Genomic DNA, 14,434 nt, shown 5'->3' on the forward strand with positions numbered 1-14,434 from the left:
AGAGGGAGACTCATGAACAACCTGTGTTATGCAGATGACACAACCTTGCTTGCTGAAAGTGAAGAGGACTTGAAGCATTTGCTGATGAAGATCAAAGACCACAGCCTTCAGTATGGATTACACCTCAACATAAAGAAAACAAAAATCCTCACAACTGGACCAATAAGCTACATCATGATAAACAGAGGAAAGATTCAAGTTTTCAAGGATTTCATTTTACTTGGATCCACAATCAACAGCCATGAAAGCAGCACTCGAGAAATCAAAAGACGCATTCTATTGGGTAAATCTGCTGCAAAGGACCTCTTCAAAGTGTTGAAAAGCAAAGAGACCACCTTGAAGACTAAGGTGTGCCTGACCCAAGCCATGGTGTTTTCAATCATACTACATGCATGTGAAAGCTGGACAACGAATAAGGAAGAGGCAAGAAGAATTGAAGCCTTTGAATTGTGGTGTTGGTGAAGAATATTGAATGTACCATGGACTGCCAAAAGAACAAACAAATCTGTCTTGGAAGAACTACAACCAGAATGCTCCTTAGAAGACTGTGTCTTATCTACTTTGGACATGTTGTCAGGAGGGATCAGTCCCTGGAGAAGGACATCATGCTTGATAAAGTACAGGGTCAGCAGAAAAGAGGAAGACCCTCAACTAGGTGGACTGACACAGTGGCTGCAACAACGGGCTCCAGCATAACAGTGATTGTAGGGATGGCGCAGGATTGGGCAGTATTTCATTCTGTGGTACGTAGGGTCCCTATGAGTCACAACTGACTCAATGGTACGTAACAACTGCTCATTAGGCAGGAGTGGAGTCCCCGGGTGGTGCAAAGGGTTAAGTGTTCCACTAACCAAACCTTTAACGGTTCAAGTCCACCAAGAGGCACCTGCTTCTGAAAAATCAGCCACGGAAAACTGTATGGAGCACTGTTGTACTCCGCACACATGGTGTCACCAAGAGTTGGCACCGACTCCACGGCTACTGGTTTGGTGTTTTTGGTTTGGGCACTGTAGGCTGATGCAGGAAAGTGCCCAGCGAGCTTCCAGGGAAGGAACTGCCCCCAGAACCTACCGTACTGAATGTCAGTGACCTGAGTTTCTCGTTCTCCTCTTTTAGGCGGCTCAGCTCCTCGTCTTCTGACTCCAGGCTGCTGGCCATCTTCAGGGACTGCTCTCGAAACTCCCGCTCACAGGAAGAGGCCATCTGGGCTCGTTGCAGCTCCTGCTTCATCAGGTACAGCTGGCCGAGGGGAGGGTGGGGGGAGAGGAAGATGATGTAAGGGTCATTTCTCCCTCACCCCTCCTCCCAAGTGCGGCTGCTCTAGACCCAGGAGGAGCCCAGACTCCACTAGAGGGTTTTATGGAATAAAGAGCTGCAGCTCCTCATGGGAGTAGGAAGACATGTTAGCCTTCCTTGTTAGATGGAGCGTGGTGGCTCCATTACCAGGCTGGGGTCCCAGGACTAGGACAAGGAGCCCTGGGGGTCAGCCTCCACCATTTCTATTGTTAAAGTGATTCGCCTCAGCAGTGGGAGTGAAGGCCCTGGAGCGTTTCCCCGGGCATCCTGGCTTCTCTGTCTCCATATTCTGCTAACTGCAGCAGATACAGGGCATTTGGATTCAGGAAAATCAGTAAGTAAACAGAAAGAGGGAAGTCAAGTTCGATTGGGCAGGAGTGCTGGGGGACGAAGGACACGTTCGCAGACCGTGCGATGACTCCCAGTCCCCTTGCAAACTCGCCACCTCCCGCCCAGTGTGCTGTCTGTTTAGGGTGGTGGTCTGGGAAACCGCCTCACTGCTGCCCCTCTTCATGCTGGACAAGGTCGCAAGAGCCTCAGACCTCAAGCCACCAGGCTTGACCTCTCCTGTGCTGGGGTGGTGCCCCTGGGGAGAAGGGTCTTTCCCTGGGAGGCAAGCCCATGGAGTCTGGATGCCAGGGCAGGGTGTCGCACCACCCCTGGGCTTGCAGGGCGAGGAAGGGGGGGTCCAGGCAGATGGAACAGCGAGTGCAAAGGCACAAGCTGAAGGGTACTCAGGGGTCAGGGACCAAAGGAGACCACCAGCCAAGCAGCCGGCACCCTCATGCTGCAGACCCCGTGGTGTCTACCTTCTCCTACAAGCACCCTGACACCCACCTCCCCAGCAGGCCCCCCAATGCCCACCTCCTCCAGCAGGTCCTATACCTCCTCCTGCAGGCCCCCCACCTCCTCTACAGGCCCACTGATGCCCACCTCCTCCTGCAGATCCCCCGATGCTCACCACCCCTGCAGACCCCCCAATGCCCACCTACTCCAGGAGGTCCCCCACCTCCTCCTGCAGGCCCCCTACCTCCCCTACAGGCCCCCAGTGCCCATCTCCCCTGCAGGCCCCCCCACGTCTACCTCCTCCTGCAGACCCCCCCAACACCCACTTCCTCTGCAGGCCCCCACCTCCCCTGCAGCCCCCGAGGCCCACCTCCTCCTGCAGGCCACGGCAGCGCGTGGTGGCCAGCTCCTTCTCCTGCAGGGCGTTGCTGTAGTGCAGGGAGAGGCTGAGCAGCTCGTCCTTCAGCTTCAGCACCTCCTGGAAGCGGGCACTGACCTCGCGCTCCATGCGGCTGTGATCAGCCTCCAGCACTTGCAGGCTCTCCACGCGGGCCTCAGCCAGGCCCAGGCTCTCCCGCAGCCGCCGGTACTGCTGTTGCAGGGCCGCCTTCTGCCGCTGCTCCTGGCTCAGCTCCTCCTGCAGGCTGCCAATGGCCCCGGCCAGGCACTCGGTCAGCTTGGATGTCTCGATGAGCCCTGCGGACGGTGTGGCACGGGTGGGCCCAGGCCATGAACACCCTATTCCTCCAGGACCTTCAAGATCCTCTGCCTGATTCCAGCAGAACCCCCCACCCTAATCTGCCCATCTCATTAAGAGTTCCCGGGCCTTGACCAGACCTGGCATTGTAGCTAAAGAAACAGTGCCACCAGCAGCTTAAGTAGGAGGAGTGCCCGCCCACTCCTTGCAGCACCAGTCACCCCGGGTGGCCTCCCCGAGCTCCTGCTTATCCAGCCCAGCTCCCACTGGCCAACACACGTTAACGCCACCCTAAGAAAAAAAAGCCCGTAATAAAGAGTACAAATCCGCAGAATACAACTCTGTGCAAACCAAAACAAACCAACCGATTCTGACTTACGACAACTCTGTATGTTAAGAGTAAACTGCTCCACAGGCTTTTCTTGCCTGTAATCTTACGGAAGCAGATTGCCAGGCCTTTCTTCTGCAGCACTGCTGGGTGGATTCAAACCGCCAACCTTTCGGTTAGTAGCTGAGTGCAAACTGTTTATACCACCCAGGGACTTCTATGTACCCCCACCTAATGTGCAGCCTGGGTAGGCTATATAACTCCTTAGACGCTGTTTCAAAACCAGGAAAACAAAATGTGTTTTAGTCGTTATTTTGAATTCCATCAGTCCTGCTCCTCTGAAGACCTAAATCTCAGTGGCTCCTCTGGGGAAATCTAAAATCAATAGATTAACCAGAATGGCCTTATCTCCCACCAAGCAGGAGCGGGCTTTTACTCAGGTGGTGGGCAAACGCACAGAAGGCTCTTTGTGAGGCGCAGGCTTTGCCTCAGTTCCCCTTGCCCCTGGAAGGAGTCTATGCCATCCTCCATAGGCCGCTCCCAGTGCCCTGGCTGGGGCGCGGGGACTGGCGGCCCCCTCGCTCCAGCAAATGGCTGGCAAAGGAAAGGTAAGTTCCACAGGCTTTTCTAGGGACCAGATACGCTTCCCCTGGGCCTGCGCCTCTCAAATGCAGGATCCCGCCCCACACAAGGGTCTCTTCACGGTGCGGGGGTAGTTAGGTACAGACCTTTGCTTTGGAAACGGGCTGCTTCTCCTCCTCACCCTGAAATGATTAGTGGGGTAGGGCTGTTGCAGGTTCAGAATCTTTCCCAAGAGGAAGCAGGGTCCACGTTTGGACCAGGGCAGGCAAGGAAGGACCACCCAAGGGTGTTGGGAACCAGAGACTCTTAGAAGCCCATGCCTGGAGGTCCTGCCCACCGCCACCCCCATCATAGGCCAGCTCTCACCACTGAAGTTGCTGAAGTCCACAGCGGGCTGCAGCCCGGTGAGCAGGGTATAGACATCAGGGTTATGGAACTTGAGGCTCTCCAGGAAGGCGATGGCCCCATTCTTCCCACGAGTCTTCAGTAGGTCTAGCAGGTGCCCTGGAGAGAGAAGACCACTCCTTCAGCTAACAGCACGCTGGGCTGGCTTCCCCACGAGGGGACTGGAGTGGGGGGCCCTGGCATGTTTAGGGATGGGGGTGGCGAGAGCTGTTTTCTAGGATCTCTGTGGGGAGAAAATGGCAGCAGAGATTGGACTGATGTGCCCACAAGCCTGGGGTTGCCAGAAGCTCAAAGAGACAAGGAAGGATCCTCTCCTGGAGCCTTCAGGGCCAGCACAGCCCTGCCCACACCTGGATTTTGGCCATCTGGCCCCCAGGACCATGAGACAATAAATTTCTGTTGTTTCAAGTGACCCAGCCCTAGGATGCTACTACGGCATCAACTTAATCATTTTGTTGGCAAAATAATTGGAAATCTATGTGTCTACCTTTGAGGGAAGAAATATTTTGGAATTCTTTTTTTTTTAATTGAACTTTAGATGAAGGTTTACAGAACAAACTAGTTTCTCATCGAACAGCTCGTACACACATTGTTGTATGACATTGGTTAACAACCCCACGACATGTGAACACTCTCCCTTACCAAACCTGGGTTCCCCATTACCAGCTTTCCTGTCCCCTCCTGCCTTCCAGTCCCCGCCCCAGGGCTGGCGTGCCCCTTCAGTCCTGTTTTGTTCCATGGGCCTGTTCAATCTTTGGCTGAAGGGTGAACCTCAGGAATGACCTCATTACGAGCTGAAAGGGTGTCCGGTGTCCATACTCTCAGGGTTTCTCCAGTCTCTGTCAGGCCAGCAAGTCTGGTCTTTCTTTTTGGGTTAGAATTTCATTCTACATTTTTCTCCAGCTCTGTCCAGGACCTTCTATTGTGAGCCCTGTCAGAGCAGTCAGTGGTGGTAGCCGGGCCCCATCTTGTTGTACCGGACTCAGTCTGGTGGAGGCCGTGGTAGATGTGGTCCATTAGTCCTTTGGACTAATCTTTCCCTTGTGTCTTTAGTTTTCTTCATTCTTCCTTCCTCCCAAAGGGGTGAGATTGGTAAAGTATCCTAGATGGCCGCTCACAGGCTTTTAAGACCCCAGATGCTACTCATCAAAGTAGAATGTAGAATATTTTCTTTATAAGCTATGTTATGCCAATTGAGCTAGATGTTCCCTGAGACCATGGTCCCCACAGCCCTCGACCCAGCCACTCGGTCCCTTGGGGAGTTTGGGTGTGTCTATGGAACTACCATGGCCCTGCCCTGTACAGGCTGTGCTGGCTTCCCCAGTATTGTGTACTATCTTACCCTTCGCCAAAGTTACCACTTATCTATTAAGTGTTTTTCCATTCTTACCCCTCCCCACCCTTGTAACCATCAAAGGTTTTTTCTTTTTGTATGTAAACCTTTTCATGAGTTTTTTTCAGTAGTGGTCTCATACAATATTTGTCCTTTGGTGATTGATTTATTTCACTCAGGATAATGTCCTCCAGATGCACCCACATTATGAGATGCTTCACAGATTCATCGTTGTTCTTTATCGTTGCGTAATACTCCGTTGTGTGTATGTACCACACTTTATCCATTCATCTGTTGATGGGCATCTACGTTGTTTCCATCTTTTGCTATTGTGAACAATGCTGCAATGAACAGGTGTGTGCATATGTCTATTTGTGTGATGACTCCTTTTTCTCTACGATATATTCCTAGGAGTGGGATTGCTCAAACGGTATTTCTATTTCTAGCTTTCTAAGGAAGCCCCAGATCATTTTCCAAAATGGTTGTATCATTTTGCATTCCCACCAACAGTGCATAAGAGTTCCGATCTCCCCACAGCCTCTCCAATATTTGTTATTTTCTGTTTATTGATTCATGGCAATGGTATCTCATTGTGGTTTTGATTTGCATTTCTCTGATGGCTAGAGATCGTGAGCATTTCCTCATGTCTGTTGGCCACTTGAACGTCTTCTTTGGTGAAGTGTCTGTTATATCCTTTGCCCATTTTTTAACTGGATTATATTTTTGCTGTAGAGGTATTGGATTTTCTTGTAGATGTTAAGAGATTAGACCTCTGTCTGATTTTAATAGCCAAATTTTTTTTCGCAATCTGTAGGTTCTCTTTTTACTCTTTTGGTGAAGTCTTTTGATAAGCATAGGTGTTTAATTTTTAGAAGATCCCAGTTATCTAGCTTATCCTCTAGAGCTTGTGTGTTGTTGGTTGTGATTTGTATCCTGTTAATGCCAGAAACCCTGGTGGCGTAGTGGTTAAGAGCTATGGCTGCTAACCAAGAGGCTGCTGACCAAGAGGTTGGCAATTCAAATCCACCAGGTGCTCCCTGGAAACCCTATGGGGCAGTCCTACTCTGTCCTATAGTGTCACTATGAGTTGGAATCGACTTGACAGTAACAGGTTTTTGAATGCCGTGTATTAGGGCCTCTAGCATTGATCCCACTTTTTCTTCTATGAACTTCATAGTTTTTGGCTTTATATTTAGGTTTTTGATCCATTTTGTATATGGTGTGAGGTATAGGTTCTGTTTCATTTTTTTTGCAGATGGACATCCAGTTTTGGCAGCACAATTTGTTAAAAAGACTGTCTTTTCCCCAGTTGATGGACTTTGGGCCCTTGTCAAAGATCAGGTGACCATAGGTGAATGGATTTACATCTGGTTCTCAACTCTGTTCCATTGGTCAGTGTATCTGTCGTTGTACCAGTACCAGGCTGTTATGACTACCGTAGCCATATAGTAGGTTCTGAGGTCAGGTAGTGCGAGTTTTCCTACTTTATTCTTCTTCTTCAGTAGTACTTTACTTATCCAGGGCCTCTTCCTTTTCCATATAAAGTTAATGGTAAGTTTTTCCATCTCTAAAGAATGTTGTTGGTATCTGGATTGGTATTGTATTTGTAAACTGCTTAGGGTAGAATTGTCATCTTTTCAAAGTTGAGTCTACCTATCCGCGAGCATGGTATGTTTTTCCATTTATGTAGATCTCTTTTGGCTTCTTGGCAGTAGTGTTTTGTAGTTTTATTTGTGTAGGTCTTTTACATCCCTGGTTAGATTTATTCCCAAGTATTTTATTTTTTTAGGGGCAATTATAAATGGCATTGTTTCCCTTTTCATCGTTCTTGTTATTGGTGTACAGGAATCCAAGTGATTTTTGTATGTTGATATTGTATCCTGCAACTCTGCTGAATCTTTCTATTAATTCCACCAGTTTTCTGGTGGAGTCTTTTGGATTTTCTAAGTATAGTATCGTATCACCCACAAATAGGGAAAGTTTTTCTTCATTACCAATTTGGATGCCCTTTATTTCTGTTTCTTGCCTTATTGCTCTAGCTAAGACTTCCAACACAATGTTAAGTAGGAGTGGTGATAAAAGGCATCCTTGTCTTGTTCCTGTTCTCAAGGGAAATGTTTTCAGCCTCTCTCCACTGAGAATGATGTTGGCCGTTGGTTTTGCATAGATGCCCTTTATTATGTTGAGAAATTTCCCGTTACACCTATTTTATTGAGAGTTTATTTTTATCAGGAATGGGTGTTGGACTTTGTCGAATGCCTTTTCGGTGTCGATTGTTGATCATGTGATTCTTTCCTTTTATTTAGGTGGTAAGTTACATTGATTTTCTAATGCTGAACCATCCTTGCATATCTGGTATGAATCCTACTTGGTCATGGTGTGTTATTTTTTTAACATGATGCTGAATTCTATTGGCTGGAATTTTGTTGAGAATTTTTGAATTCGTATTCAAAAGACATATTGGTCTGTAATTTTCTTTTTTTGTGGTATCTTTGCATGGTTTTGGTATCAGGGTTATGCTGGCTTCATAGAATGAATTCAGAAGTATTGCTTCCTTTTCTATGATCTGAAATAGTTTGAGTAGTAAGCTCTTCTCTGAATGTTTGGTAGAATTCTCCAGTGAAGCCATCTGGGCCAGCGCTTTTTTTGGTTGGGTTTTCTTAAATTACCTTTTCAGTCTTTTCTTTTGTTATGGGTCTGTTCAGATTTTCAACGTCGTTTTTGTGTTATTTTGGGTAGGTAGCGTGTCTCTAGAAATTTGTCCATTTCCTCTAGGTTTTCAAGTTTGTTGGAGTATAGTTTTTCATAATTCTGTTATGATCCATCTTATTTCAGTTGGGTCTGTTGTAATGTCCCTCATTTCATTTCTTATTTGGGTTATTTGTGTTCTCTCCTGTTTTTCTTTTGTCAATTTGGCCAGTGGTTTGTCAATTTTGTTGATCCTTTTGAAGAACCAACTTTTGGTTTTGTTGATCCTTTCTATTGTTTTTCTATTCTCTATTTCATTTACTTCTGCTCTGATCTTTATTATTTCCTTTCTTCTGGTGGCTGTGGGCTGCTTTTGCTGTTCTCTATTTGTTCAAGTTGTGTAACTAATGTTTTGATTTTGTCCCTTTCTTCTTTTTTGATGTGTGCATCTAGTACTACAAATTGACCTCTGAGGACTGCCTTTGCTGGGTCCCCAAGGTTTTGTATGATGTGTTTTCATTCTCGTTTGATTCTAGGAACTTTTTGATTCCATCTTCGATTTCTCCATTACACAGTGGTTTTTAAGCAGGGTGTTATTCACTTTCCATGCAATCGATTTTTTTCCCTTGCTCTTCCTGTTTTTAATTTCTACTTTGATGTCATTGTGATCAGAGAAGATACTTTGTATTATCTCGATGTTTTGGATTTTGTTGAGGGTTGCTCTGTGGCCTAAGATGTGATCTATTCTGGAGACTGTTCCATGTGCATTGGAAAAAAATGTGTACCTCGCAGCTGTTGGGTGGAGTGTTCTATATATGTCTATGAGGTCAAGTTCGCTGATTGTGCTCTTTAGCTCTTCTGTATTTTTGTTGAGTTTCTCTCTAGATGTTCTGTCCTTTACTGAGAGTGGTGTGTTGAAGTCTCCTACTATTATTGTGGAACTGTCAATTTCTGTTTTCAATGCTGTTAGAAATTGTTTTATGTATTTTGGAGCCCTATCATTGGGTGCATAGATGTTTATTATGGTTTAGTCTTCATGACAGATTGTCCCTTTAATCATTCTTTGTCTTTTATGGTGGATTTTGTTTTAAAGTCTATCTTATATGAGATTAGTATTGCCACTCCTGCTCTTTTTTGGTAGTTATTTGCTTGATATATTTTTTCCATCTTTTGATTTTTAATAAATTTACATCTTTGTTCCTAAGGTGTGTCTCTTGTAGGTGGCATATTGATGGATCCTGTTTTTTTAATCTGTTCTGTCACTCTGTGTCTCTTTATGGGTGCACTTAGGCCATTTACATTGAGTAATTATTGATAGGTGTGAGTTTATTGTTGTCATTTTGTAGTGCTTTTTTTGTGGTGCTAACATTTTCTTTGTTCCTCTCACTTCCCTGTGCTGAGTTCCTTTTGTTTGAGTTTCTTTTTCGTTTCTTTTGTTTTTGTAGATTTTGTTTTTATTGAGACTTTATGTTCTTCTTTTTTTGATGAGTAGGTTTTTTAAGTTTCTTTGTGGTTACCTTGAAATTTACCCTTATCTTCCTAGGTTTGAACCAGTTTACTATTACTTGGTATTGCCTTACCTTCCTCTCCATTAGAAAGTTCTATACCTATACGATTTATTCCCTCTTTTATTGTTCTGACATTGTTGTCATATACAGATTAACCTCTCTGGTTCCCTGTTGCAATTGTTTTGGTTTGAGATAGTCCTTGAGAGTTCCTTTTCTAGGTTGGTATACGGCTAGTACAATCTTGCCTCCTAAATTTAGGCTGTGGTCTGATGTTGTTTGTTCTCAGACCCAAGGACTCCCTTTAATAATTCTTGTAAGTTTGGTTTGGTTTTTACATATTCCCTTAATTTCTGTTTATCTGGAAATGTCCTAATTTCACCATCATATTTGAATGACAGTTTTGCAGGATATATTATTCTCGTTTGGCAATTTTTTTCTCTCAAGGTTTTATACATGTCATTCCATTGCCTTCTTGCCTGCATGGTTTCTGCCAAATAATCAGAGTTTAGTCTTAATGTTTCTCCTCTGTATGTGACTTTTTGCTTTTCTCAAGCTGCTGTCAGGATTTTTTCTTGGTCTTTGGTTTTAGAGAGTGTGATTATGATATGCCTTGGTGTTTTTCTTTTGGGGTCTATCCTACATGGTGTTCGTTGAGCTTCTTGGATGGTTAGCTTTTCATCATTCATGATATTAGGGAAGTTTTCTGTCAGCAATTCTTCAATGATCTTCTCTGTGTTTTCCATTTTCTCTCCCTGTTCTGGAAGTCTGATCACCAGCAAATTCTGCTTTTGATCGTATCCCACATAATTCTCAGGGTTTCTTCATTTTTCTTTGTTCTTTATTCTGATTTTTCCTCAGAGTTGAATCCAAGTGTTTGTCTTCAATTTTGCTGATTCTGTCTCCCACTGTTTCAAACCTGCTCCTCAGTCCTTCTATGACACTGTCCATTTCTGAATTTTTGTTTTTTATCTTTTGGATTTCCAATTGTTGTTTTTGTATGATTTCTAGTTGTGAGCTTATTTTTGCATTTTGTTCCTGTATTACTTTCCTGAATTCCATTTTTTTTTTTTTTTTTGGTCTGTATTCTCCATGAATTTATCTGCCTTTCCCATAAGTTTGTCCATGTTTTCCTCACTTTTGTCTGCTTTTTGCTTCAATTCTTGCATTGCTCTGAATATTATAGATTTGAATTCCCTGTCAGGTAGTCCTAGTGCCTCTTCTTCTACTGGAAAGTCATCTGATGTTTTATTTTGGATGCCTACTAGAACCATCCTGTCCTGTTTTTTTCATACGTTTTGATATTGTCTGCTGTCTTTGGGACATTCAGTAGTTATTTTCTTCATTTCTTGATTGCAGATTTGTTTGTTTCGTCCTGCTTTTTTGTTTTATTTGGTTATATGTGAGCAGGCAGGTTGTGTGTTCTTTGTTGTTTCCTCATCTGTAGTCACAATACTTTTCACCTCCTTGTCCAATGGGCAGGGCCAGTCAATCAGCTATGGTGCAGCAGGCAGGTCCAACTGAAGAGGAGGAGCTAGGATGGGTTGTTTGTGGCAGGTTTTAGGGCCGACAGGGTGGGCCAGGAATCAGTGCTGGGCAGGTTCCAGTAGGCCATGCCTGTGCCGCTTGGGGGTGTGATGTTCAGTGCATGGTGTGGGTAGGCAGGAAAGAGGAGGGAGGTTGTGATGTGTGCAGCTAATGGGGTATAGAAAAGAGGAGGCAGAAACAGGAGCTAAAAATAAACAAGCAAAGAAAGAAAAAAGTGCTGAGAGCTTGCCATTGGAGTGGAGAGAAAAGAAACCAAGAAATGGAAAAAAAGGAAACAGAAAAAGGGAAATAGAAAGAAAAAATAGATAGAAATTTAGAAAGGAAAGAAAAGCCCCCAGGAGTCCCAGAGTCCCACTAGTAGGGCGTCTAAGACCAGGGAAGTGGCTCCCAGGCTGCACAGTATAGCCTCGCTAGATGGGGTATAGATGTCACACAGCACCAGGTGTTCAGGAGACAGGAAAAGAAGATAAGTGTAGAGAGATGAGAACTGGAAAATGAAGAAAGACAGAAAGGGAAAAAGAGAGACAGAGAAAAAAAAGAAAGAAATGCCCCAGGGATCCCACCTATGCAGCTGTGCAGATTGGGGCGGGGGGGGGGGGTGGCTCCTAAACTGTGCAGTGCAGCCCGGATAGAAGGGGCTCCCAAGCTGTGAAAAGACAAGCAAAACAAGGCAAAAAAAAAAAAAAAAAAAGCCCCAGGGATCCCACCAGTGTGGTGTTGCCAGCCGGGGGAGTGGTTCCCCAGTTGACTGTGGCTTCACAGCCTTTCAAAAAGCAAAGATGGTACACGGAGCCTGGTGTTCCAGAGAAACACCTCCCCCAAGGTGGTAGGAGGCACAGAAGAAACCAAGAGAGACAGAACCAACACCAGCTCAGGAGCGCGGCCAGTGTGAGCAGGCCGAATCCAAGCAGCCTGAGGCCAAAGCAGTTGCCTCCTGGCCAAGAGACCTCGGGGAAGGAGAGGAGGCCGAAGGGGGAGCAAGAAGGCGGAGGCTAGGAAAGCATATATCGCTCATTACCGGGTGCTCTGTGTCCTGTTGAGAACTGCGTGAAGCTGCTTTCCTTGACTGTCCCCTGAACTCTAACGTGGGTGGGGCGAATCCAAGCAGGACGCTGCACTTCCCGGCCTGCTGAGCCACTGCAGCCAGACAGCAAGATGAGAGGTAGAGCAGCGGGGAGAGAATGGGGTGGGAAAGTGTGTATTGCTGGTTACCGGGTGCTCTGTCTCTGCTGGGAGTCCCCCGAAGCTGCTTTTCCCTGCTCCCTATCCGCCGATCCCCAACCGGAGTCCAAGATGGCGGATCCATGCTGCGTTAGCGATGGGGCCCTCCGCACGTCTCTCTCCTCGTTCTCTGTCCCCTGTCAGTTTCTTATTCCATTCGGTGCTTGGCTGCGTTCTTTATCTCTTCATTTGACACTTCAGGTCCCAGGAATAACGTTTGTCTCTGTTTTACTTAGTTTTTTGGGTCTTGCTGTAGAGGGACGGTGTGGTGCTTCTGTCTATGGCGCCATGTTGGCCGGAAGTCCTGGAATTCTTTACATGAAGTTTTTGCAAAATATTTCCTCAGAGATATTTGCCAGAGACTGTAGTAGAAATACTGTATGATGCCGATGGACCCAACCAGGGAGGGTTCCCTGTTTGGGAAGAAGGGTTTTTCTTTTACGTTAATGAGGTCATACCAGAGTAGGAGGGAGCCATGGTGATGCAATGGTTAAGTACTCAGCTGCCTGCAGAGAGGTCGGTGGTTCAAACCCACCGGCCGCTCCGCTGGAGAAAGACATAGCAGTCTGCTTCTGTAAAGGTTACAGCCTTGGAAATGCTATGGGGCAGTTCTACTCTGTCCTATAGGGTCACTAGAAGTCAGAATCGACTCAACAGCAGTGGGCTTACCAGAGCAGTAGTTGTTGTTGTCAGGTGTGAGCGGTTCCGACTCATGTCCTAAACCTAATCCTTTCTGAGTGATCTCATAAGAGGGAAAAGAGAGAGTCACAAACACCGGGGGCAGGGGTAGGGGGAGGACGGAAGCAGATGAAGATACATTTACAGGCAGCTAAGGAACGCCTGGAACTGCAGAAACTGAAAGAGACCCAGATCTCCCCCAGAGCCCACAGAGAGAGAGCTCGGCAGTGCGGACACTCTGAATTCTGACCCCCAGCCTCAAAACTGTGAGACCGTGTATTCCTGTTCTTTAAAGCCATCCCTTCTGGCATTTTTGTTACAGCAGCCCTAGGTAACTAGGATGGGGTGATAGCTAAAGTTGTGGGGCTTCTTTACGGGGTGATGAAAATGCTCTAAAATAGACGCTAGTGATGGTGGTACAGATATATGAATATACTAAAACCACTGAATTGTGCACCTCACATGGGAGAACTGTACAGTGTGTTAATTATATCTCCATAGAGCAGTTAGAAAGAAAAGAAGGAAGGGGGAAGGAGGGAGGGAGGAAGGAGGGGAGAGGGAGGAAGGAAGGAAGGGAGATAGGGAGGGAGAGATGAAGGAAGGAAGAAGAAAGAGCAGGTCTAGCTGGCTACGTGGTGATGGAGGCTGAGGTCAGCAGGGGCCAAGTCAGGGGGCCGGGGTCAGGAGGCCTGGTCCGGGGGCTGGGTCAGGGAGCCAGATGAGGGGGCTGGGTCAAGGGGCTGGGTCTGGGGGCCAGATCAGGGGGCCGGGTCTGGGGCTGGGATCTGGGGGTCAGGTCTGGGGGCAGGATATGGGGGTCGGGTTTGGGGGCCGGGTCAGGGGGCCGGGTCAGGACGCCAGGTCTGGGGGCCGGGTGGGGGTGGCGCGGCACCTCACCAGCTCGCATGGCGGTGTTGGTGAGCCGGGGACTGTGCAGCACCTCCTCCTCATCCAGCTGGCCCAGCACCCTGGCCTGGCGCAGGTAGGGGGTGAGGCGGCTGGGGCACACACTGCACAGGATCCGGCAGCGGTGACTGTCCAGCATCTCCCACAGATGCTCCTCATCCAGTGCCATCAGCGCCGACTCCGTGCGACACAGCTCGGCCATGGCCGGCACTGGGAGACCTGGAGAGGGGCAGGGGGCTGGAACCAGAAAGTGGCTTCAGGGCTTGCCCAGGCCATGGCCGGAGAAGGGGTGATCCATTTGCAGGGTAGAACGCACATTTGCACAATGATCGCAGCCTCCTGCCTACCCGGCTCCTGTGGCTGATGGGGGTAAGGCCCATCGCTGTGATTGATGTCAGATCAGTTTCCCTATGTGGGCAGACTGGGCCTTGGAGTCTCAGGAAGCTGATCCTGGCCCCGGG

The 14,434-nt window shown here is 47.3% G+C and overlaps 1 protein-coding gene across 1 annotated transcript in view; it reads right to left on the reverse strand.

Moving 5' to 3' along the window:
- The window catches only part of CARD14 (caspase recruitment domain family member 14), a 46,740-nt gene extending 32,565 nt beyond the window's left edge, over window positions 1–14,175 (reverse strand). The window contains exons 1-4 of the mRNA XM_064271885.1: window positions 13,965–14,175; window positions 4,056–4,193; window positions 2,453–2,778; window positions 1,072–1,239 (exon numbers count right to left, since the gene is read on the reverse strand). Coding sequence (XP_064127955.1) covers window positions 1,072–1,239; window positions 2,453–2,778; window positions 4,056–4,193; window positions 13,965–14,175 — 843 coding nt within the window. The remainder of the gene's footprint in view (window positions 1–1,071; window positions 1,240–2,452; window positions 2,779–4,055; window positions 4,194–13,964) is intronic.
- Window positions 14,176–14,434: the final 259 nt, after the last annotated feature.

Source organism: Loxodonta africana, chromosome 18 (genome assembly GCF_030014295.1).
Source record: "Loxodonta africana isolate mLoxAfr1 chromosome 18, mLoxAfr1.hap2, whole genome shotgun sequence".
NCBI classification, from domain to species: Eukaryota; Metazoa; Chordata; class Mammalia; order Proboscidea; family Elephantidae; genus Loxodonta; species Loxodonta africana.